Source organism: Pteropus vampyrus, unplaced genomic scaffold (assembly GCF_000151845.1).
Source record: "Pteropus vampyrus isolate Shadow unplaced genomic scaffold, Pvam_2.0 Scaffold193, whole genome shotgun sequence".
Lineage (NCBI taxonomy): Eukaryota > Metazoa > Chordata > Mammalia > Chiroptera > Pteropodidae > Pteropus > Pteropus vampyrus.
In genome coordinates this window covers 3787658-3813253 of record NW_011888974.1, presented here as the reverse complement: position 1 = coordinate 3813253, position 25596 = coordinate 3787658, and the positions used below count along the sequence as shown (strand labels likewise).

The following is a 25596-nucleotide window of genomic DNA, read 5'->3' as shown; positions in this document are numbered from 1 at the left end:
ACAGGGGGCGGGGCCCAAGACGGGACCCTGCCAATGATGGTAAGGGGCCGACCTCAGGGGCGGGATCAAGGGAGAAATTAAGCCAATGTAATGGGGAAACTCCGCAGAGGGTTTGGGATTCGGCTGAACTAAGGAGGTTGGTGGGGGAGGGGCGTGGCCTTTTTTCAGGGGCGTGGCGACCCGGTTCGAAAGGCGGGGCCTGGGTGGATCCTAACCTATTGCAGTTGAGAAGCCAGATTGAAGGGGCTTCTGCTGGTCTAGTGCGAAGCCGGGCCAATGGTTGCAGAGGGGAGGGAGGGGGTTGTGGCTATTGGGGGCAGAGGGTCGGGTCCGGGGTGGAGCAGAGCTGTAGCTGGCGCCCGAGACCACGTGACGGGGCGGCACGCGGGCGAGCTGCTGGCCGCACGAGGCGGCCGAGCAGCTTGACTGGAACGTGGTGAGCACGAGCTCGCACACGCCCAAGCCTCGCGATATTTACCAGCCTTGGGAGAGCCGTTGGGCTCGCGCCTGCGCGCAACACAGCTCGCGCCTTCCCGCTTTTTTCTGGATTCTTCCGCCACTGGAAGGGAAGCGGCGGGCTCCTGTGCCGCAGGTGGGATGACTTCAGAGACCCGCGGGACACCAGGTGGTGACTTTTCCTCAACCGTGCTCAGCCAGAAGTCGCTGGTCCGGACTCAGACAGTGAGGCTCCTCTTTGACCCAAGAATACACAGCCCCACTCCTACTCCCGTCCCTGAGAGAAGGACCTCCCTCTTCCATGCCTCAATGGCTGCCTCCATTTCCAGTCCGCAAGAGACTGATAGTCACTCTAATGAGCCGTTAGACGGCTTCTCCGCCCAAAGAAAAAGCCCGGGGAGGGTCAGAAGTACCACCGTCTCGAAAAGTAGAGAACGCGAGCTTTCGTTTACGCTAAGCGTTTCTGGCCCTAGTCTTATGCTGCCCCCACCCCCACATTGTTAATGGCGTCTCATTCCATTACACGCGGAATTAAGTAGTACTAGCTTTCTAGAAATTAAATCTGGGTGTTTATCTATCTATCTATCTATCTATCTATCTATCTATCTATCTATCTATCTATCTACCTACCTACCTACCTACCTATCTACCTACCTACCTACCTATCTACCTACCTACCTACCTACCTACCTACCTACCTAGTAATGTAAGAATTTGTTCATTTGCACTAGGCATTGAGGCTTCCGAATCTGGAGAGGGATCTACTTTAAACTGCTCTGGTGTGTGCCTTACTCCGTGCTTGGAGAGCAGCTCCAAACCTGTAGTCTGCATCTGGGGCGGTGGTTTTTAATTCCCTAGATAGAGCGTTAGATAAAGACTCATGTTTTTGGTTTGGACTTACCCCCATCCGAGTTCCAGAGCAGTTCCCTTGGAGTGAAAAGGGATGGCCGGGGCTGGGGAGGGAGAAGCGGTGGGGTAGGAGCCCTTTCCTCTCTTTCTTTCTGCAGCTGGACCACCATGCCTACCCTTCGATCTTCCTCCTCCTTGCTCCATAGCTCCTCCTCTCCAAGCAGTGTGTCCTCTCCACTGCAAAGAGCAGTGAGAGGTGGACAGAGGGACTTGTCTACATCTTCTAGTTTGTCTGTCAGTGTGCCCTGTGATGACAGGGACTCGGACCAGACTAAAGAGGGGTGAGTGAAGTTGGTGAGAAAATACTTGTTTGGCTTTCTCCTACATCATCGGTAGCTTTCCCCTCTTCCATTTTATGGCCTCGGTAGTAACGTGTGTGACTGCATGAAAACGTAATGATGTTCTAGTGGTTCACAACAGTGACACCCCTCCAGCTCTGCTGGCTCGTTTTGGCTGCCCTGACTGTGTAGGCATCAAGAATAATATACTCTGTTCTAAATCCATCATTTCAATTGTCTAAACTTTTCTTGGACACATTTGTATGTTCAGCATTTACAACCTCTGGTGGAGGCAGGGAGGTAGGGAAATGGGAAGTAAAGAGTTCTTTTTCTGGTGCCTGGCAAATAGTATATACTTTATAGTTTGTGTTCTGTAGCTCCTGTATTTGGGGATTTTATATACAGGTCTGTCTATCCTTGTTTGCTATCATTTATGAGCTTTTTCTGTGAAGGTTATAATAATATATCTTGATTTTTATTTCCAAGGGGGGGAAAAATCTCATACAAGATCTGATTTATCCCCTAGTTATTTTAATTGGCCTTTTCTGAACCATTTCTGTTTTTGTCAGTGCTACTGTTGGAGACCAGATTATATTTTATAAACTTAACTCTAACCAATAAGACATGTGAATTTTTTCAAAGGCTGGAATTTAACTCCAAGTGCATATTAATCTCCTGTTTATGTATGAGTAATATATGACTTTCCAAGCCGTGCTGATTTTTCTCCACACAGCCTGCTTAAGTGAATATCATTTTATTTTCTTAGAAAGACTGTTAGGAAAGTGTTGCCTTTTACCCACCTCAGTTCTTCATTATTCATCTCCATTGTTTTCTTCAAGTGAAAGTTTTCCTTTAAGACTTTGTTCCTACTTTCTGGTAACAGTAATTTCATCTCTTAAAGAAAATATGAATATATTTTTCTCGTGGCGAGGGGGTACAGTTAGAGACAAAGAGAAATTATAATTTATTTACCCTTTTGTATGGCGAGACTAGGGTGTTGTATCTAAGGAGAACCGTACTCCCTCATAGGGATAGTGATTCTTTATCAGCTGATGAAGGCAGTGACTTCGAAGACAGCTTGAGACACAATATGAAGAAGAGAGCAGCAAAACGACCACTCAAAACAACCCCAGTGAGTCAGTCCGTTTTGTTTTTGAACCTGGTCTGGGAAGCAGCAAAAGTAAACCTAAAAGAAACTCAGGAGATTGTTTGATGAAAGGACAAGACTTAAAAAGTGTTAAGAGACAGTAGGAAGAAGGCAGATTTTGAAGAATAAAGAATAGAGGAAGAGGGTATTAGGATTCAGAGGAATAGGAATAGAGCTAAAAGACTTTCTAAAGGAGAAAAAGAAATAATAAAGTTAATAATATAAATATCAGTTATATCAGATCTGAGTCAGTAACTCAAACTTTGCTGTGTAATTGGCAGTGTAAGCCTGCCTGTGTGATGAAACCAAGTGTCAAGATCATTTTCATATTTAAAAATATTCCTGATCTCTTTATACTTCTTAGGTGGCAAAACATCCAAAGAAGGGGTCCCGAATGGTACGTGGTCGTAGCCAGAAAGAGTCAGAGCCACCAGCCAGTGATCTTTTTGATGCTGTGAGAGCTGCCAAAAGTGACATGCAGGTAAAACAGTGACTCACCAGTTTCTAAATATCATCTCACCCCTTGTAGGATGGAAAAATAAAGACAAGTGCCTATAAACTCGTTTTAATGCAGACATTTTAATGAACATAATCTATGTCAGGAACGACAGATAAGACCCTGGAGCTGATCCTTGGAATGATATAAAGGAGACCTTGGATGAGCGAGAATGTACCTTTTCTAAAAGTATCACAGAGTGAGATTGGTTTTGCCTTTATCAATTGATAGAGGAGGCAAGGAGAGGCATCAGAGAATCTAGAGAGAAAGTTTGGATATGGATGACAACTTGTTCACCCTTGTCACTCTAGCTCCACTTTGACAATAACACCTAATTCCTTTTTTCCTCCCCACATATTTTTTTAATAACTTATTATAATTCTATTGTCATCTAAAAGTGTATAAGGCTTATATGTAGTTTACAAAAATTTTAAATGGTCACCCAGATCTCTAGCCCCAGCTCAAGAAATGAAACATTAATAGTGCTATAGAGGGCCTTATATAGCTTCTCTCTATTCCTACCACCACAGTCCCTTCACCAGTGGAGAGAACTACTAGAGTGAATTTTCCGTTAATAATTCCTTTGTCTTTTTATTATAGTTTTATCACCAATGAATGTGTTTCTTAATTTAAACAAATGAATCATTCTTTATATAGTGTTCTGTGACTTCATTATTTCAGTTGTTTTAGATGCACTCATATTGATGCATGATGTAGATTTTTATAGTTTTTAGAAAAGTTTTAAATTTTCAAACATGGAGTTTTTCTATTTATATTTTTGTTTTTGATTTCTAACTATTGTAGTCAGAAAATGTGGTCTTTGAAACTTAGGGAGACTAGCTTTATGACAACATTTAGTCCTTTTCCAAAACTATTTTACATGTGTATGAAGAGGATGTGTGCTGTCCAGTTGTTGGGTCCAGTGTTTTTTGAGTGAGATCAAGAGTGTTAAATGTGATACTGCTTTGATGTTTCTACTGATTTGAGGTTTTCGGTTGATGGGGGTGGGGAGTGGTTGGCCTGTTTAATATAACACAGAGAGAGGTGTATTAAAAAGGAGACTTTTTTGGTCATTCCTTTTGTATTCGTACTCAGTTTTGCTTTTAGTATTTTGCTTTTAGTATTTTGTTTCTGGGTAAATCAAACTTTTCATCATTGTTGTATACTGATATTCCTTTATCTTTATATTCTAAAACAAAAATTGTTTTGTTTTGTATTAACATATATACATTAGCCTTATTTTTGATTAGTATTTGCCTGGTATCTTTTTCTTCCCTTTTACTTTCTTTGTATGTTTGGAGTCTGTCTCTCCTGTATACAGTCTGTATCTGGATTATGTTTTTTAATCTATTCTGCCAGTCTCTTTTAACAAGAGAGTTTAATTCATTTGTAATTATTGTTCCTGCTGATATATTTGAATTTATTGCTACTATTTTATGTGCTTACAACTTTATCTTCCCTGTTTCTTTTTTCCCTTTCCTTGCTTGGTTTTGGAATTCTACCTTCTACAAGGACCTAAGCACATTTTAATTGCAATTGGTCCTTCCAGTTTACATGCTGTTGTACAGTGTTTTAGTTCTGTCCATTCCTCTTCTCCCAGCAAATTAGATATTACCTACATTTTCATCCTTTTCTTTGTTCATCATTTCTCTTGCTGTCCAAATTTTATCCTTTAAAATTTTCTTTAGATAGACTTTATTAACAAACTCAGCTTTTGCTTATATAAAATGTCTTTACCCTGTTCTTGAAAGACTGTTTGCTGTGTATAGAATTCTAAGATGACATTTCCTTCTCTCAGCACATTAAAAAGATTATTCCACTGCTTTCTAATTTCACTTATTGCTGCTGGTAGCCAGCTATCTAAGTTAGCAGTCTAATACAACAGTGTATAAGGATGGAAACGTTCTATATCACCATTGTCTAGTATAGTATACCTTAGCCACATATGGCTAGCAAGCACTTGATATGTGGCTGGTGTGACTTAGGAACTGGATTTTAAATTTTTTCAATTTAATTTTAATAGCCAGATATGGCTAGGGGCTATTTTATTTGGACAGATCTAATTTGTAAGTGTTTTCGTTTGTGTTAAATGTAAATCCTTTGTAAGTTGACCTCTTTTTTCCTGTGTTTTGTGTGTGTGTGTGTGTGTGTGTGTGTGTGTGTGTGTGTGTGTTATGTTTATATGATATTTTATTTGTTATGCTTGAGATCCATTAGCTTCCAGGCTCTGAGGATTGGTATCTTCCAACAACTATGGAAAATTCTTTTCAAATAGTGATTCTTCCTTGTTCTGTTATCTTCTTCTAGAATTCAATTAGACATCATTGGAACTTCTCACTCTATTCTCCATGTCTCTAAATAGCTCTTTTATTATTTCTGTTAGTCTCTGGGCTGCATTTTGGATGATTTCTTTGACTAATCTTCCAGTTCACTCATCTTCTGTTTGCTGTGCCCAATTTGCTTTTAATTTATTCATTGACATTTTAAACTTTATTATATTTTCTACAAATTTTGTTTGGCCCCTTTTAAAATTAATTGTTCTTCTACTTTCAATCTTCTTTTATTTCTTTAATCATAGTAAGCATAATTTATTATCTGTGATAACTTCAGTGTCTAAAGTCTGTGTATTTAATTATACTGTCTGTTTTTCTTGCTGATTCTTACTCTCAGTGCCTTGATTCTTTACTAGATTTTATGTGAACCACTCATTTTCCATGGAGTTCTATATGTTGGAATTCTTTGGGGCCTGGGTAGAAGGTGGGTTTTAAGAGAGGAGCCTGCATTTGCTTCTGGTAGTTTACTGGGGACACTCCAGAATCACCTTTAAGTAAATTATTCAATTGAGATTATTCTGATCATATAGGTGGTGTGGATCTGGACCGAAAATCCAGATTTGAGAGCTGGCTTATGCTTATGAATTCTCAAGGAAGAATTCTTGTTTTCTCTCCACCTCACACTAAGGTCACAACAGACTAGTTTTCTTGCTGTCCCCTTCTGACCTTTAGGTTTATTTCTCATTCTTGCTTGCATGAGGATATGACTCTTTGCAGGACCCAGCTTTATGCAGTAGTCTCCTTTGGGACTACTCTTCTTAACAAGCCCTTAGGCTCAGTCTCTTATACTCTGCATTCTTCACAGCCTTCTGGACAGAGAGTCAGGGTTCCTAGGGTTTAATAGAAACCTACAGAGCAAAAGTCATCTTGCTTATCTCTAAGGATTGCTACCTTCACTTCATTTTTAGCCTATGTGGAATTCTACTTTTCATTCCAGTCCAGCAATACATTTTAAAATATATTATTAATATTTCAATCAGAAGTTTAGATGCTTCAATTGGGAAAATATACAGGATTTCTAGTTTGTCATATTGCTATAAGTAGAAATCATCTACATTGTTTTTCTAGTCTCTGGTGGATGAGTGGCTGGAGAGCTACAAGCAAGACCAGGATGCAGGATTCCTGGAGCTTATTAACTTTTTCATCCGATCTTGTGGATGTAAAGGTAAGGAAACTTCTATCCCTTTCTAGTCTCCAACAGAAGGCTGGATGAATTTAGATGAATAGGATTAGGCATTTCTTAAATGAAAGGAGAAGGTAAAGCATGAGAAAAGTTTTACTTATTTACCCGCATTGTTGATTGGCAAATAGGGAAATGACCAATAGGAAACTATGTTGGTTTGGAAACAAGACCCTTTGCAGAAAAAGAATTAATCATGGTAATAATCACAAATTTTAAAATGGACCATCAGACACGGTTTAGTCTTCCTTTCTCTAGATGAAGTAATTTTTTATTTTCTTATTCTTTATTTCTCTGCTACTTCACCACCACTGAAGCTGTGGGCCCCCAGAGGCCATGACTTAATTTATTGAGGCAGATAGTCTTAGGCACATTATATGATAAGAATCCAGAATCTGGTGTAGTTTTATTGCTTTCCTTGGGTTTTTTTTGTTTGGATTTTTTTAAAACTAATTTTCCACTGCTCAGTTTCTTTGGGTTTTCTAGAAGGGTTGCATTATAGCAGATGCACAATTAGATAGTAGCAGATTTCAGTCTTCTGATTTCCCACCTATGCTCTATTCAATACATTCCCTAGCTCATCTTCAGATATATATGTAAATAGGTATAGTGTCCTGTTATTTCCCTTGTAAATACCTTATCTGTTTTATTCCTTAGGCACTGTGACCCCCGAGATGTTCAAGAAGATGTCCAACTCAGAGATCATCCGGCACCTAACAGAACAGTTTAATGAGGTGGAAGAATATGACCAAGATCATCATGCCACTCTTATTTCAAAATACAAGGCTCATTACCCCTTTCTTTCTGATTCTGGGAAATAGGATATTTTTTAGAAGGAGTTGTTCAGTCTCTTGGGACCAAAAGAGACCCATTCAGATATTATCTGAATATGCCTCTAGAGTTGAGAATAGCAGGAAATGAAGTATAACAGAGATAACATCTTTATTATACTATTGGGTTTTGACATCTACGATCCCTGTGGCCTGGTAATAACTTTCCCATCCTTTTCATAAACCCTTCTTTAGGACTCAGGAGACTATCCCCTGACAGCTCCAGGTCCATCCTGGAAGAAGTTCCAGGGAAGTTTTTGTGAATTTGTGAGGACATTGGTCTACCAGTGCCAGTACAGCCTCCTTTACGATGGCTTCCCTATGGACAACCTCATTTCCCTGCTCACTGGCCTCTCGGACTCCCAAGTCCGTGCCTTCCGTCACACTAGCACCCTGGCTGGTGAGCATTCGTTTTTACTCTATAAATATTTTCCTGGGGATTGGTTGGACTTTTTTTCTGTTTTCCAGTTCTGGATCTTCTTTCCTAGTTGCACTTTAGGTCTTTATTTCAAGGCCATAGTTCTTTTATCCCAAACCCAATTTTGTTTCTTTCTAGTGGATTTGTAAAAAGGGGTGGAATACAGTGACAGTTTCCAGCTATAGCATGTTTCTCATAGCTCACCATTGGGAATATACTGAGGATTAAAAAAAAAAGCCCAAAAGAGTTAGGGAGAAAAAAACTGCACTCCAGAACAATAAGTCTGGGGATTTGATAGTCACCCTGCTCTAGCTTTTCATTTTCACTGCGCTTTATTCTCTTCTTTTTTGAACCTCCTCTCCCTTCCTTGACTTAAATAATGGTTTCCTTATCTTGTCTTTCCTGACTCAAAGCCATGAAGCTAATGACCTCTCTGGTAAGAGTTGCCCTCCAACTGAGTTTGCACAAAGACAACAATCAACGTCAGTATGAGGCTGAACGAAACAAGGGGCCAGAACAGAGAGCACCTGAGCGGCTGGAGAGCCTGTTGGAGAAACGCAAAGAGGTGAGAAGTGTGTACCCTGCCTCTTTTCATCTCTCTCTCCTAGCTTCTATCCACTGCTGCCAAAGCTCACCTTATCAGTCCCCAAGTACTTCTCTCTGGTAAGAGACAGGTCCCCAAGCAACCTTTCAGATCATTAATAATGGATGCTCTCAATAGTTTATAGACCCATTCTGTCAGAGATTATTGCATGCTCATCTTGTTTTGGGGATGTGGGCTCAATTATTATCATTTCTAATTTAGAGTAAAATTTAGAATTCTCTATACCACTTTTTCTCAGTTTCCATTATCTACATTCGTTATTAGAAGTGTTTAAGAGTTGTGCCTGCACCTATGCAAGAAGTTAAGTTTTGACTTTCCTGTCAAGTGTACAGTATACAGGTCACCATAGGAGTACTGAAGGCCAACCACTGATGGGGGAAGCCAAGTGTTTAAGGAATGGAAGGGGCACAGGCCTTTCAGTCACTCTTGAGTTTAATTCCTGTTCCAGTTAGCTACTAGATCTATGGCCTTATGTAACACCTCTAAACTTCAGTCTCCTTTTCTTTAAAAAAGAGGGATAATTCTACTTTTTTATGAAGATAAAATGAGATGTTGAGTAAATTGCTTAGCCTACCACATAGTAGGTATTTGCTTTGTTTCCTTTTAAACTTAAAAAATACCACTGCAGGACATAAACCCTAACAAAATCATTTGCACTGATTAAACCTTCAAATAGCTATGTCTATCATGAGATAGACTCTGGTCCCCCCTACACACATAGACACTCTACTTTGGCACCTGAGACTCCCCCACTATGAGGTTGCAGGACTCACCATGTCTAACTGTACCAATTGACTTTTCCTAGGCCTCTCCAAAGATTTCACTGCTAAATCATTAGAGAAGGAAACTTTAAACTTCTCTCATTCTCTTTTTCTGTTTTCACTGTCATTATGCTCTTAAACCTTATGTACATTCTATCTTGAATCTTATATACACTAGTGTGTCCTTTTTTTTATTTCTCTAGGTTCTTGCCTTATCAATTATTATTCCCGTTTTTGTCTTTAATCTTTCTCTCCCCACTCTTTTCTCCACTTACAGATAGGCCCTTGAATCTTTCCTTCATTTTTCTCCTCCATGAGCTATTCCATCTCTATCCTTTTAGAAGGTTTTTCCTTACTTTCTTAGTATCCAGCTCTATCCTTTTTGCTGCCTAGCTTCTCTCTTCATTTTTCTTTGAAATTATTCTCAAACCAGTGACTTCTTAATCCTTATAGCCAATGGCCTTTTCTCAATCTTCCTTTTCCAAACTTCTATAGAATTTGGTACTGATGACCCACCTTTCTCCTACCCTCCTTCATCTCCTTTTTCTTTTAAATATGAACTTTTTCAAAGAGAAAAAGGCATTGGTAGAATGAACACTACATACAAATTACCTAGATTTAACATTTTACCGTATTTGTTTCATTTATTTTTTTCCATTTTATGGTAAATTATGGACATGTTGGTATTTCAACCTAATGACTTAAATATGTCCTCTAAAAGATGACATGTTTCTACATAATTTCAGTACCATTTTCACATCCAAAAATATTAAGAATGATTCGCTAATAGTTGCTAATTCCAATTTATATTAAAATTTCCTCATTTGTTCCCCAAATACTTTTTATATATGATTAGTTCCAAACAGGATTTAATTAAAGACTATGTATTACGTTTGGTTGTTGTGTTTCTTGTTGCTTTTAATCTTATTGAACCTTTGCCTCCTCCCATTTTCTCCCAATATATTGATTTATTGAAGAGTAAGGGTAGTTAGTTGTCTTTAAGAATGTTCCATTTTAATTCTGCTTCCCTATAATTCTTGTAATTTTCCCTATAATTCTATTTCCTTCGTATCTGTTATTCATCTAGTCTAGGATTTCTTAATAGTGACACTATTGACATTGGGAGGCTGTCCTGGCATTGCAGGATGTTTAGCAGCATCCTTGGCCTCTCTCTACTGGATGGCAGTAGTAACGCCTAGTAGTGACAACCAAAAATGTCTCACACATTACTAAATGTCCCCTGGGGGTCCCCAGTTGAGAACCACTGGTCTACTCTTTTCCTTCTTTTTCTTTTTTTGCTACGTCCACTTCTTCTGTCAAACAAACTGCATTTATTAAAATTTAATTTTCCAAGTGTTAGTCAAAAACATATGTAACTAGTAGCTAAGGCCTCTGAATAGCAAAAGATAGTCAAAATAGTCAGATATAGAAGGGATATTATCTTTTCCAGACACAAAGAAACCTCAAAGGTATTGGTTGACTATACAGTTTCTTCCAGAATTAGGTTTAAAAGGGAACATAGGATACCAAAAGTTCAGACTGTGTCCTGTAATAAATAGGAAGTAGGTGGAAGCCATACATTTCTATATTTTTGTGGCTTTATATTGTTGGGGTACAAGAGAGATTGACCTGTTCCTCCTTGTCCTCCAGCTCCAAGAGCATCAAGAGGAGATTGAGGGAATGATGAATGCCCTCTTCAGGGGTGTCTTCGTACATCGATACAGGTAAGTTAATGGGCTCCTTTTGTCAAAGTGGCTGGTTCTTGGTTACAGAAACTGTAGAAGTAACAAAGTCCCCTCCTAACTCAGGAGTTATTTGGTTAGCCCAGAACTAATGCAACTGGAGCAAAAACTAAGAAATATTTCAAATTAATAAGGTTTAGTTTCTCTCCACTTACAAAAGATCTTGTAAGCTCTTCTGGGAGAGAAAATAAGAGGATAAGGCATTGCTGAGTATTCTTTTGCTCCAACTTTGCCCAAGACCTTCGCTTTTCCATCTTCCTGGGGCTAGGGACTTGACAAGAGCAGACAGCCAAAAGGCAAGGCTTTTCTGAGGGGGTGCTTCTTGGCCAGCCTCTTCCTAACCCAGTCTGCTGTTTCACTGTGCTAAAAGCAGTGAGTTTTATACTGTTTAAAGAACTGGTAGAATTAAGTTAAAAAGAGTATCTATATTTCCTGTTCTTATCTAGGTTTCATCCTTTGTCTTTTTAGAACCTTTCGGCTGCTTTAACCTTTTCTTGAAGTAGAATTAAAACACATACATTGGTCGACAGTTAAATTAACTTCCAAAATTAGTTTTTAAAAGGGTCAGTGGAGGATAAGTTCAACTATTTTATGGGCTGGTTATAGAAAGAAAATGTTTATTTTTTTTATATTGTATTTACATTGTAGGAGGAAATGAAAGGTATGGTACATGGTTTAGTGAAGAAAATAAATTCTTATATGACAGGGAGATTATTTGGTAGGATGGAAAATGAGTTTGGAGAGAAGGTTATAAAAGTCAATTTATTCTTCTGTGTTTAGGGATATCCTTCCTGAGATCCGTGCTATCTGCATCGAGGAGATTGGGTCTTGGATGCAAAGCTACAGTACCTCCTTCCTCACTGACAGCTATTTAAAATATATTGGCTGGACCCTGCATGATAAGGTGAGAGTTGAGTCAGTCTCCTTTCCCCTATTCCCCTCATCCTTTTTTCTGCCCTAGGATACTTCAGCTTTACCTGGTCCTGCCACTTAGGTGTTTCACTAGTGATCAGTGATTAACCCATCAAGACACTGAACCTCGAAACTTCCCCAGTATTAGAGAAGGCAGGATAAGGTAGAAGAAAGACCTATCCAGGAAATGAAATACCTCAAAACTAGAGTAGAGGGAAGAAAGACCTTACCTATGAAAAGGCAAGAACATTATTGATGGGTTGGTACAGGTGCTAGAGTGGTAATCAGAACATCCTTTTCATCATAATTGCTAAATTCTGCTGTAATTCTTTTGTTTTTTAAGTAAGAAGACAACTGTTCATTATCTTTGAGGTATCTCAGAATCCTTGGTATAGGGGACACCTAGGCCCAGAATGAGTAATCTGAGAGGGAAGTATGGAGGCCCAGAGGGTGAGTAGAGGAGTAGTCAGTTATACTTTCATTTTCCTCACTAGCATCGAGAAGTCCGTCTGAAGTGCCTGAAGGCTCTCAAAGGACTGTATAGCAACCGGGACTTAACTACACGCCTGGAGCTCTTTACTAGCCGCTTCAAGGTGAAATTGGGACAGTATTCCTGTGCTTGGCTCTTCTGGTTCCTGTTTCCCCACCTCATCTTTCCATTTCTATTGCTCTTATGTATCTATAAGTATCCCAGCATCTGCTTCTACATCTTCTCTTTAGGAATCTCTCATTCTAAGAGAATACAATTTGGAGGATGGACACAGGTGAGGTTTTGACCAATGTTGTCTTTCCTGCAGGACCGGATGGTTTCCATGGTCATGGACCGAGAGTATGATGTGGCAGTGGAGGCCGTCAGGTTGCTAATACTTATCCTTAAGTGAGTCCTGGGAAGTGGGGAAGCAGGCATCTTAGACTTTTAACTTTCCAGCATCAGACAAACTCTTCCAGAGTCCTGTCCCTCCACCTAGCATAGGTTGACTCTTCCTTATGTACAGGTTGAAAGACAGAGGTCATTCCTGAATTGCAAGATCTCCAGGGGAAAATTTCCTATCTTCTCTAACTCTCCATACTCCTCTGTCTTCCACTCTTCATTTAAAAGTTATTTGTGAGTTAATCCTCGTTGTTTTTGCCTCTTTTTGTTTCTAGCCTTAGTTGTCCCAGAAGACTACCTCCATATCTACCTGCTCTTCTTTCTCCTTTTTTTGGCAGGAACATGGAAGGGGTGCTGACAGATGCTGACTGTGAGAGTATCTATCCTATTGTATACGCCTCTAATCGAGCCCTGGCCTCTGCTGCAGGGGAATTTCTGTACTGGAAGTGAGTAGGGCTCCCTTCATTTGTTCTTCTAACACCATTCTCTTGTTTTCTCTCCCTCATCTACTGCTGCCCTTCCTAAGAACTCCATATACCTATTAAAGTCTCTCTTGGGATCTCTTTTTCCCCTTCAACTCCTTGGGGCTTCCTTTAGCTCTGTACCTCTTTTTCCTTTATACCTCTCCTTGGATTGTTTCTTCCCTCCATGGTGATGATTCTACTCCTTATTTCTTTCTGTACTGTGCCTTTTCCTTGTGTCCATTCTACCAGGCTCTTTTACCCTGAGTGTGAGACGAGAACAGTGGGTGGGAGAGAGCGACGCCGAAGTCCACGTGCCCAGAAGACTTTCTTCCACCTTCTGCTGTCCTTCTTTGTGGAGAGTGAGGTGACGTATAGGAAGGAGCTGTTTGGTTATTGTGCATAAGACCTGCAGGTAGAGAAGGGTGGGAGCTGGCACTACAGGAAAGAGAGCTATGGTTTATCATTAGTTAACTTCCTAGAGTTTTTTAATTTGACTTCAGTAATTTAATGTGTACCTCCTTCCACAGCTCCATAACCATGCTGCTTACTTAGTAGACAGCCTGTGGGACTGTGCGGGGTCTCAGCTGAAGGACTGGGAGAGTCTGACAAGTTTGCTACTGGAGAAGGACCAGAGTACGTGTGTCACATGGTAGCTGGGGGTCAGGGGGTACCTTTCACCTCCTAGTAGGAAATGAGATTTCTTTTCTGTCTTGTAAGAGGTAGAGTTGTAATGGATAGTAGAGTGTGAGGGTGGGGGAGGACGTGGAGATAGAGGGTGGCTAATTCATGGTTCTGTGTCTCCATCCTTCTGCCAACCCAGACCTGGGCGATGTGCAGGAGAGCACGCTGATAGAAATCCTTGTGTCCAGTGTCCGGCAAGCTTCAGAGGGTCACCCCCCTGTTGGGCGGGTCACTGGGAGGAAGGTATGGCATGAGGGGTAGGTTGGGTTGATTGAAAATATTAAATCCAGACATATTGTCTATTCTTATCCTCAAGTCTTGGCTTAGGGTGCCCCTTCCTCTGCCCCTCAAAGAATTCCGTTTCAAGAAGGAAAAAAAACCTGAAGGGAGCTGCTGGATTCCTTCCTGGGCAGATAAGATGGGGTGGACGGATACACATATATACCCTCTGGACCCAGTTTTTCTCTATACCTTTCCCACACCCCCAAATGACTAATTCCAGGGCTTAACCCTTAAAGAACGTAAGATCCAAGCAGATGACAAGGTGAAGCTGACTGAGCACCTCATTCCCCTGCTACCCCAGCTCCTGGCCAAGGTAGAGCTGCCCCACTGTTAAGCATGTGGGAATGGGAGGGTGAAAGAAAACGGCCTCTAATGAGGAATAGGAGTAAGAATTAGCAGTACATTAGCTAATAACTCGATCTCACTCACCACAGTTCTCAGCTGATGCAGAGAAGGTTGCTCCCCTGCTTCAGCTTCTCAACTACTTTGACCTCAACATCTACTGCACCAGGCGCTTAGAGAAGGTGAGGAGGAAGAAAGATATATTTCCTCTACCTTGTTGTTCTCCTGCTAGGGCCAAAGGTTCTACTGCCAGTATCTGGTTCTCAAGAACATGGGTTTCAGAAAAATCAGTAAGTCTTCCCTTTCTTAGGTATCTTATTCTTGAAGTTTAATGCTTTCAACCCTCTTTCTTTTCATTTTTTAAAATAATTTTTTATTTATAGTTGACATACAATATTGTGTTAGTTTCAGGTGTACAAATAGTGATTAGACATTTATATAACTTACGAAGTGATCACCCTGATAAATCTAGTAGCCATCTGACACCATGCATAGTTATTACAGTAGTATTCATTGTACTCCCTATGCTATGCTTTACGTCCCTGTGACTATTTTGTAACTACCAATTTGTACTTCTTAATCCTTTCCCGTTTTTACCCACTCCCCCAACACCCCTTCCATCTGGCAACCACCAAAATGTTCTCTGCATCTATGAATTCTGTTTTGTTTACTTGTTTAGTTTTTTAGATTCCAGATGTAAGTGAAATCATATGTATTTGTCTTTCTCCGACTTATTTTACTTAGCACAATATCCTCTAGGTCCATCCACATTGTAATATGTAGCAAGATTCTATTCTTGTTTATAGCTGAGTAATATTCCATCATGTATGTATGTATGTATGTATGTAGGTTTGTATGTATGTATGTAAGTACATATATATACTACTTCTTTATCCATTCACCTATTGATGGACACTTAGGTTGCTTTCATATCTTGGCTATTGTAAATAATGATGCAGTGAACATATGGATGCATATATCTTTTCGAATTCGTGTTTTAGTTTCTTCAAATAAATACCCACCCAGAAGTGGAATTACTGGCTCCTTCTTTGTCTCCTGTTATAGCCTTTGTTTTACAGATTTTGTCTGGTATAGTATTGCTACCCCAGCTGTTTTTTTTTTTTTTTCTATTTTCATGAAATATCTTTTTCCATCCCTCACTTTCAGTCTGTGTGTGTCTTTCAACCTAAAGTGAGTCTCTTTTAGGCAGCATATGTAAGGGTCTTGTTTCTTACCCAGCCACCCTATTGGAGCATTTAGTCCATTTAAAGTAATTATTGATAGATGTATAGTAGTTTTTTTATAATCATATTTTTATAATCATATTTTTAATCATATTTTTATAATCATATTTTTTATTTTTTATAATCATATTTTTAATAATCATATTTTTTATCTTTTTTCTCATGAAAAGCCTTTGACATTTCTTGTATTGCTGGTTTGGTGATGATGAATTCCTTTAACTTTTTCTTGTCTGAGATCAACCCTGTTTCTTATCTCTCCCAGCTGAATTCTCCTCCAGAAGAGTTGTGTTCCCCACCTCCCCAACACTAGTTTCTCCCACTTTTTTTTCTCTCAGCACCTGGAGCTGTTCTTGCAGCAACTCCAGGAGGTAGTGGTGAAGCATGCAGAGCCAGTGGTGCTTGAGGCTGGAGCTCACGCCCTCTATCTGCTCTGTAATCCTGAGTTCACGTTCTTTAGCCGGGTGGACTTTGCCCGCAGCCAATTGGTAGATCTGCTGACTGACCGCTTCCAGCAAGAACTTGAAGAGCTGCTGCAGGTAGGAACTGGGGCTGAATGACAGGACACCCCAAACTCGGGTGGGAATAGGCCACAGATGGGGACATGAATCTATGAGTTCTTGGGAAAAGCTCATTGTGGACCTTCTTTCTTCCTCAGTCATCCTTCCTGGATGAGGATGAGGTGTACAGTCTGACAGCCACTCTGAAGCGCCTCTCTGCCTTTTACAAGTGAGCAGCTCCTTTGATTTCTCCTGGTGTCTGTGGAATCGATTCTGTTCTGGTTTAACTTTCCTTCTTCTCCTTCCCCCCTCAAGTGCTCATGACCTAACACGCTGGGAGCTCTACGAACCATGCTACCAACTCCTCCGGAAGGCTGTGGACACAGGAGAGATTCCTCACCAGGCAAGTAGACAAGTTAGAGAAATGGAGGCAGAGAGGAGTTTTTAAGGGCCATGTGTCCTAGGTGGCCAGTTCTCCCAGGCAATTCCAGTCCCAGGAATATGGAGTAGACACAAGGGAGGAAGATCATGTGTATGTCATTTCTCCATTCCACTCTTGGAAGGTGAACTGTACTTTCCAGTGCCTGAAAACAACCATTTTCTCTGGTTTCCTGGTAGTCAAGGATATATTGAGACTTCAAATAAACTTAGGAGAGGTGATAGTTTTACCCAGGATAAAGTCCTCTGAAGATTATCCGGAATCACTTCTTTTCCACTATAAAAGGAATCAGTTCTCCCCTAATCTTATTTTCTCTCTTCTTCACTGCTTTTATCTCTTCATTGCTTTGTATGTGCCTGCCTATCTCCCTCTCTTCTTCCTCTTTCCCTCTCTATCTGCCCCCTTACTCTCCTGACTCATCTGTTATTTTTGTAATATTTGATTGTTACAGGTGATCCTGCCAGCTCTGACTCTTGTCTATTTTTCCATCCTCTGGACACTAGCCCACCTTTCTGGATCAGGTGCTTCCCAGGTGAATATGGGTCTAAGTAGGGGGAACAGGAATAAAGGAGCCTGTGTCTTTATTCTTCCCCCTGAAGCCACTGTCTCCACAGAAGCAGCTGTTGAACTTGAAAGGCAGAATGGTGGCCTTCTGTGAACTTTGCCAGAGCTGCCTCTCAGATGTGGATCCTGAGATCCAGGAGCAGGTGAGTGTTTACTCAAGTGGGAACAAGGAGACAAGTCTTGCCCCATAGTCTGAGGAATCCCCTTTCTAAAGAGAAATTAGCTGTGTAATTTCGGTCTTGGTCAATGTTCTATTTTTTTTAAGCATTCTTTAATTTTCCCAACAGGCTTTCGTCTTATTAAGTGATCTACTTCTCATCTTCAGCCCTCAGATGACTGTAGGGGGACGTGATTTCCTTAGGCCCCTTGTCTTTCTTCCTGAAGCCACTCTCCAGTCTGAGCTAGCCAGCTTCCTCATGGACCACGTCTTCATCCAGCCTGGAGAACTGGGCGGGGGTACAGGGACTCTATACCTGGGGCTCAGGAAGGGTCTGGATCTTGGGCCTGCCTCAGGCACAGAGGGCAAGAGGCCTAACTCTTTGATTCTAATATTTCTGTTCTGCATTTGATATGAGCCAGGTCATTCCCAAGAGGACCATTTACAGATAGAGCAGTTGCACCAGCGGCGCCGCCTCCTTGCTGGGTTCTGCAAGCTGTTACTTTATGGGGTGCTGGAGATGGACGCAGCTTCAGATGTCTTCAAACATTATAACAAGGTACAGTGAGGCATATAGTGTATGACTACAGACACTGTAGCACTACAAAAAGGGTGGGGGAGATGATGATATCAGGCTTAAAGGCAAAATTGGAGGGAAAGGACAATAGGAGTTTAGAATAAAGAGAGAAATTCATTAAAGCGGAAATATCTTACTCTTATCCAGAATTTTTTTTTTTTTTTCTGTGAACCAGTCAATGGAATAGGGTAATGTAAGAATGAAGAAAAAGAATGGAAGAGGGATCAATTTTCACAAGATACCTAAATGTGTACCTCAGTTTCCTCAACCCACCATTATATTGTATTGGTGCCACGCACCATTTCAAACAGTAAGGACACAGCAGTGAACATAATAGACAAAAGTTCCTGCTTCATGGAGCTTTTGTTTTAGTGGGGTGAGGCAAATAATGAAGGCTTCAATGCTGGATAAGAGTGGGCACTGGCAGGCTTACTATTCTTCTCCAAGAAATGGGCTCAGGGCAGAGTTTCTTCCCTTATTGGTTTACCTAAAGTGATTTGTTTTGGGCTTTGTACCTGTTAGCCAGAGTTGAAGTCTAGTCTCACTTAAATTCGTGTTTCCCTGCCTAAGTCACTTCTGGAAGGAGACTTAATTAGGAATGTGAAGAAAGAAGCAAAACAGAAACAGTCTTTTCCTGTGGTAAAACACTAATCCATTTCCTCTCTCTCAGTTTTACAATGACTATGGTGACATTATCAAGGAAACGTTAACAAGAGCGAGACAGATTGACCGAAGTCATTGTTCCCGAATCCTGCTGCTGAGCCTCAAGCAGGTACTCCCTTTTGCTTACAGAGCTTTAAATCTATGACATGCGCTCCCTGTAGTTTAAACTCATATTAACACCTGGCCATTTAGGATGTGAGATCCTTAAGAGCAGGAACTTTCTAATTTATTTTGACTGTTACTTTACACGACAGTTTCCTTCATAACTAGTAGACCCATAGAAAGTAATTTTTAACTGACTGGGCAGTTTCCACCCCAACTTGATAGAAATTCAACTTAGGAGCACCAACAATAAAGTGATAGGAAATTCCTAATTCTTTTCTAATTTGTTCTCTCTCAGACTCCTTTGGTTACTACAGACATTTTTATTGTTACAGAGCAGGAGTGAATACTGTCTCTGCTGCAGGGGGTTGAGGGTTGGGGCAGTATCCCAAGAGGAAAGAAAGAATGAAAGTAGGTAGCAGGAGGCATCCTGAGCCCTTTAGATTTTCTAGGCAAAGAAGGGAATACCCTACCTTTCTTTGTTTCCACCTTGTTCCTCCCTCTCCCAAATGCACCATGTCTCCTGGACACAGTTGTACACAGAACTGCTGCAAGAACAGGGGCCCCAGGACCTGAATGAGCTTCCAGCCTTCATTGAGATGAGGGACTTGGCCCGAAGGTTTGCCCTGAGCTTTGGACCCCAGCAGCTACAGAACCGTGACCTTATAGTCATGCTACACAAGTAAGACAATATTGGTTGGAAGTCAATGCGCTTGAATTTTCCTAAGAGGGCTGAGCTAAAGGCTCTGTGCAGGGAGAGTTGAGAATAAGATCTTGGAGGGAAGATAAGCATGTTGAGAAATAGCAATCAGGTTGGCAGGTTGGTAACCCTGGGAGACAAGCTGGGGATAGAAGGAGGGTACACTTGGATAATCCTGGGAAAGAAGTAGGAAGGGACTATCTTCCTAAAATAATTCTGCTCAACCAAGGGAAGGCATCAAGTTCTCCTTGTCTGAGCTTCCTCCAACTGGCTCCTCCGGTCAGCCCCCAAACCTAGCATTCCTGGAGCTCCTTTCAGAGTTCTCCCCTCGACTCTTCCATCAGGACAAGAAGCTACTGTAAGTTATAGGTGGGTGGATAAAGAAGTGGATTAGGGAAGAAGGGCATGGTGAGGATCCACTGATGACTTCCGCCTCTTCATCCCACCCCTTCCTTAGATTGTCCTACCTGGAGAAGTGTCTGCAGCGTGTCTCCCAGGCACCTGGCCATCCCTGGGGTCCAGTCACCACCTATTGCCACTCCCTCAGCCCTGTAGAGAACACAGCAGAGGCTAGCCCTCAGGGCTACCCCCACTCCAAGAAGAGGCGTATTGAAGGTAAAATTCTGTGTGTGTGTGTTGTATATATGGTTATCAGGGTCTCTAGCACTACTATTATTGCCACTACCTAGATAAGCAGCATATAATCTTTTGCCTTCTTCAAACTTTTGCCTTTGGTTAAATTAAATAAAAACATTTTATTGAGCATCTGCTATCTTTAAAGGTACTCATTTTTTCAAAGTTTATTTAGCCAACTAAAAATAGCAAACCTCTATGGAAAATGAATTCAAAACTAACGATAAACCCAAAGATTACACCATTAATAGGCTGGAGAGATTAGGAGGATCTACCTGGGGGTCCAGGGTTTCTTCTCTGGGGCATGGGTATGGTTCTTTCCTTTTGTCTGTAGCCCTCTGTGTAAACCAGTAGCAGCTCACTTTGTGGGTTATTGGTTTCAGAATACAAACCTGGCCATGGAGGGCAGAGAGGGTAATGGGGGTATGAATATTTACAGTTGGCAGATACCAATATCAGTTTGACTCATGTTTTAAAACAATAATACCTGGGTTTTCTGAGTCATTTTTGACTCTTTCTCCTCATCTACCTTCTCAGATTTTTGCAGAATAGAGATGCTTAACATTTTGAGCCTTAGGCCCTCCACTTACCCTTTGTGTCAGCACTATGCTGACATTGCAGTCATCTCATTTTTTTCTGGCTTCTTGAAAATCCATTCTTCCATTTTTCTGTTCCTACCCCTAATACTTCCATCCTAGCTTCAGGTCCCAAAACTCTCATTGCCATTTTAAGCTTTTTCTCACCACAAAAATCTTGAATGAACAGGACCTCAGATATCTTCATTGATTAGTTGAGACCTCTCAATCTTTGGGGAGTCCAATCCTTTCTCACATTTGTGTTCAAATGTTACTATTTCTCTGTGAAAATTTATATCTTTTTTCATCTTGTTTTCTAAGCTGTGTAGTAAGTTTTTCTTGGACAAGTCCTAGATATAATTCTATAAGCCTAACTTTTAGCACATAGGGCTATGCTCATATTTTAGTCATAACATAATGAGGCTATCTAGTTTTTCTATTCCCATGTTAACTTTCCCTAAACAATTCCTAGGCAGGTCTTGAAAAAGTAAAAATGCTTGTGGCTGTACTTGGTCTACAATTAGTATATGCATCTGCATCTTTGCAGGCTCCTCCAGGCAACACAGAGAGGACACCTCTTCATCCCAGGAGGAAAGCCTACCTTTGAACAGCATCCTACCCACACCTCCCCTCACCTCCACAGCTGTGAAGAATAGGCAGCCCCTGGGGGGCTTGGAAGAGATAGAAGAAGAAGGCGGCTCAGAATCAAAGTTTACCCAAGGGTGAAGGTTGAAGGGGGGAAGAATCTGGATGTCTGATTTCTCAGTTTGGTGTCTTACCATCTCCAACTTGCTGTTTCTGTTCTGTCCTCTTCTGCAGTACTCACTCATTCTTGGGTTCTTCAATCCTTTTCCATTTTTTTAGCTTTATGTTTTCTCTTTTTCCCTACACTCTGATATTTCCTCTCCTTTAATGCTGGACACCTTACCTCCTCTTCTTACTCTTTACTTTTACTTACTTTCACTGATCCTATTCTTATTTCCAACAGCCAGCCCCTTTCAGGTACCCAGAGGTCAAGGTTCTCGAGTCCACAGCATTTTCATACTCCACTCAATCCTTCAGGTCCTGGTCTGGGCAACCGGCTGACCCGGTGAGCTTTTCTCATTATCCTCTATCTGTACTTCACATTTGTCATCCAATATTTCTATGCTGGTGCTTTTTGGACTTGTTTTAAACACAGAATAATTCCTTCCAATATAATGTGGAACCCTAGTATGTAAAACTGATATAAGTAGAGCTATCGATTAAGACAGGAATGGGAACCTAGAGCTCTGCCCTACTTACTGTTTACCCCTGCTCCCCTGGGGTTCCTCTGAGAAACTCTCAGGGGTCTATAAAGAGCAGTTTGGAAACCTCTATTCTTTGCCACTGCCATCAGACTCAGCCTCATGGAAGAGGATGAAGAGGAGTTAGAAATTCAGAATGAGTCAGGTGAAGAATGGCAAGATCCAGTCAAGGTGAGTGGCCCCAGCATTCCTATCTCCCTCTTGAACTAGAGGCAGGTATAAGAGAAACTAGAGTGATTCTCCTTTATCAGTCCTGATGCCTTTGTCTCTCAAAGCTACTTAGGACTTTTTGAAAAAAAAATCAGTAAAAGAGGGAGGTTTGTAAATTGCTTTGTATTTTGCTAGGACTTTTATTAAAGAAATAGGGAAAAGAAATTAAAAATACCAGAAAAGACTATAGCGTCACTCCCCCTCTCAATCCCCAAATAAATATTTTGCCTCTGAATCTAAGAATTAAAAAGAGTTCTAGAGCTAGAGATGAAAGGTCATCTAGCCCATCCTTGTAGCCCATTCAGTAAGTTTTTTTATAATGCACGTGCACACAGGCATATGGGCACCCTACCTTCCTTCCTGTCTCTTTAGAGGGCTGCCTCAGTCCCTGTTCCTCCACTCTCTTTTCTACCCCAGCCTGTTTATCCAAGAGGAAATGCTGCCAGGCTAGTAGGAAAAACATGGAATTTGAGTGAGGTGACCTGAGAGTCATCACTTCCACCACTTTATCAAGGTAGCTCCTTAACCCCGCACAACCTCCCTATCTTTGAAATGGAGCTTTTACAGAAAATACAAAGTGAAAGTACCTTATAAACTGAAAGGGATTATGTGCTGCTGTTATTCTTCTGCTTCCTCTGTTTTTTGAGGCAGGAGAGAGGACTGAATAAAGCAGGGGAATGGAGATCTTGTGTTCAGAAGGAAAAAACAGACAATGACATCTTCAAACCAGAGACTAGAGAGCAAGGCCTCTATTACAATACTGCAGTCTTTCCTAAAGTCCCCTCAGGAAAAATCCCAACCTCAGGCTCCAAAGTTGAGCAACTTTAAGGGGCTCAGTTGGCAGGGCAGAGGAGGCACTTCTCTGATAACTCCAGGAAATCTAGGCCTCCTGCCCACCCTGCCTTTGCTAATCTTCCCTCCCTGACTGCTTTGGGTACCTATGGCAACCTTTGCACTTGTTATTGTGAGACTAGAAAGGGAACTTTGTGGTTGTTTGCAGTGTGATGGGAATACGGGAGGACCTTTCTGACTTTTGACCCTATTCTCTCTAGCACTCTTCCCCCAGTGAGCCTGGGCTGGACCTCTTAGATTCTACAGAGCTGAATGTTGAGGTGAGTGTCCCCAAAACTGACTGTGGAAGGCAAAGTAAGAGGAATTTTGTGTCCTTGGGAGATACTGGGTAACCCATGTATTTGTCAGGTGGAAAGAAAGGCCGGGGCCATGGCCCACCCCTCTCAGCTGTGTCCAGAGCTCTAGGAGTAGCCCTGGGAGGAAGCGGGAGGGGAATTAAAATTATCATCTGGAGGACCTTGCAGTCATCTCTCTGCTCTGTGGTCTGTTGTTATGTCTGTTTGCCTTTTGTCTTTCTCATTACAGGATTTCTGACATGACTCTGCACCTTTCCCCATCTTCACCCTCCATCTCAACGACATGACCACTTGGAGAAGGCAAACAGGAGAAGGGAGCAAAAGGAGCCAGTACTTCCAGGCCCCACCCATGGTGTCTGAGGGGAGGGAGAGGTGGGCTTTGCCTTTCTAACCTAACCTTTCTCTGACGATGTTGAGATGAAGAAGCCTTAAGCCCCTGTCTTCCTAATAACACCTTGGCTCTGTTCCTCTGTGTTTGAGCAGAGTGGCTATTTCTTTCTGTGTTTGGAGGGGTGGGGGCTTCACCTCAGTGTCTTTTGAGAGGGGCACTGCTTCCCTTTGTTTAATGGAAAGAGCCTAATAGTTTTTCTGTTTTTTTGGAACATCTTTCCCAGCCCTGTTGTGCCCTGGTTGATTAGCTCAATAAACATGTTTGAATCAGCTGGTTCCGAGGGTGTGGCTTGAGATCGTTAAACTGATGGAGGTCAGGTCTCTGTTGGTGTCTTAGGCGGTCCTGCCCAGCCCCATGGCCCAGGGTGCAGGTACAGCACTACACACACCCCAGGTGCTTAGTATACTGGCTCTTAAGGATCCATTGCTTAGTAACTGAAAGACTGGGTGGGGCTGAGGAATTTAGGGAGAGACCTTGGCTGCCTTTGAGTAATTTATCTAGTGAGGACAGTTTAGGCTGAAAAGAGAAAGTAGTGTCCTCACTGTTTAGAGGGTGGACCTGCTTGTCTTATCTACATACACTAAGGCCAAGCTAGTCCATACATCTTGGCAACCTTCACTCAAGGGTTTTTTCCAGAAATAATTTAATGCTCTCATCTCACAGACACTTGTCATAATTTGAAATTTTATGGAATCTCAATATCTGAGAGGAAGAAACTAGAAGTTATTTTAAATGTCCAACCCTAAAATCCAAGTCTTTGACATCACGTTCTCCTTAATCCTTGCCTTCCCCAGCTAGTTCTCACCAAGTCCTCTCAGGTTGTTCTCCAAGGCATGTCTCCGAACTGTCTCTTCTCTAGTTGCTGGCATCATCTCTCACCTAGACTGACACAAAATAGGCTCTGGAAACCAGCTTCCTTGAAACTCTGACTTGTTCTGTTTTGTTGTTGTTGTTGTGTGTATGTGTGTGTGCACGCACGCAGCACAGCACCTTGTTCCCTCTTTTCCCTGACAAGTAATCGAATATATGAAGGCACTGTTGTCAGTTTCTACCTTGACTATTTTCTTCTGTGGTTTAAGGAACACTTTAGCCTCATTTTAGATATGATTTTCAGTTCTTCCCTGTCCTGGGCATCTACTTTAATTTCAAGTTCTTACTGTGTTCTCACTGAACACAGGCTAAATACAACCATCCAAGTAGTGGTCTTATAGAAGGAACTATGACTTCCTCCATCACGAGACTCAGCCACACCACTTCTACTCCTTCACTCTCCCTCCCAGATAAAAGCTAGAAGTTGGGTTTGTGAGTATCCTTTTAAAGGCAACCTACCAGTACCCTAGGGACACATGACCCATTCAGAGATCTTTAGCCTTTGTTCAGGTGGAATAGCTTCAGGGAGAAGAGGCTTTTCTATGAAATCTGAAAACTGAGTGGGAAAGCAGGTAAAGATAGGAGGTCACTAAAGATCCAGGAGGGGAAAGATTCCAAATGTTATTTAAATACCAGCCAAGCTGAAGGTACTTCACAAGATCAAAAGAGAAACTTGGAAGCTCTGTAAATGTGGAAATTGTTATGCAACCAGACAGTCCAGTATAGTAGGTTGAGCCCCAACCTTAGAATATGTGCAAGTGTTATACTATGTTCCTCAAATTCTTTTCCACCCCTTACTGAGAGATTGGGTTTTAAGTCCTCTCCCCTTGAATA

The 25596-nt window shown here is 41.5% G+C and overlaps 1 protein-coding gene across 10 annotated transcripts; it reads left to right on the top strand.

The window, feature by feature from the left end:
- Nucleotides 1-18: 18 nt before the first annotated feature.
- STAG3 (stromal antigen 3) lies at nucleotides 19-24166 on the top strand. 10 transcript variants are annotated; one of them, XM_023537525.1, is made up of 34 exons: nucleotides 362-592; nucleotides 1464-1646; nucleotides 2673-2775; nucleotides 3155-3271; nucleotides 6688-6784; nucleotides 7457-7533; nucleotides 7825-8029; nucleotides 8461-8612; nucleotides 11063-11136; nucleotides 11935-12058; nucleotides 12561-12659; nucleotides 12864-12943; nucleotides 13276-13383; nucleotides 13651-13765; nucleotides 13929-14034; nucleotides 14222-14325; nucleotides 14585-14677; nucleotides 14799-14888; nucleotides 16286-16486; nucleotides 16606-16676; nucleotides 16763-16850; nucleotides 17338-17418; nucleotides 17486-17593; nucleotides 17738-17906; nucleotides 18030-18166; nucleotides 18855-18956; nucleotides 19483-19631; nucleotides 19879-20007; nucleotides 20107-20264; nucleotides 21405-21579; nucleotides 21846-21947; nucleotides 22236-22314; nucleotides 23406-23465; nucleotides 23731-24166. In XM_023537525.1, exons 2-34 carry the CDS (start codon nucleotides 1474-1476, stop codon nucleotides 23737-23739), a joined length of 3735 nt encoding a protein of 1244 aa, XP_023393293.1. In that variant the 5' UTR covers nucleotides 362-592; nucleotides 1464-1473; the 3' UTR covers nucleotides 23740-24166. The 10 variants fall into 10 exon arrangements, with proteins under 10 accessions (XP_023393298.1, XP_023393293.1, XP_023393292.1 ...); XM_023537524.1 differs by having other exon boundaries at nucleotides 362-625; XM_023537523.1 differs by having other exon boundaries at nucleotides 362-681.
- Nucleotides 24167-25596: the final 1430 nt, after the last annotated feature.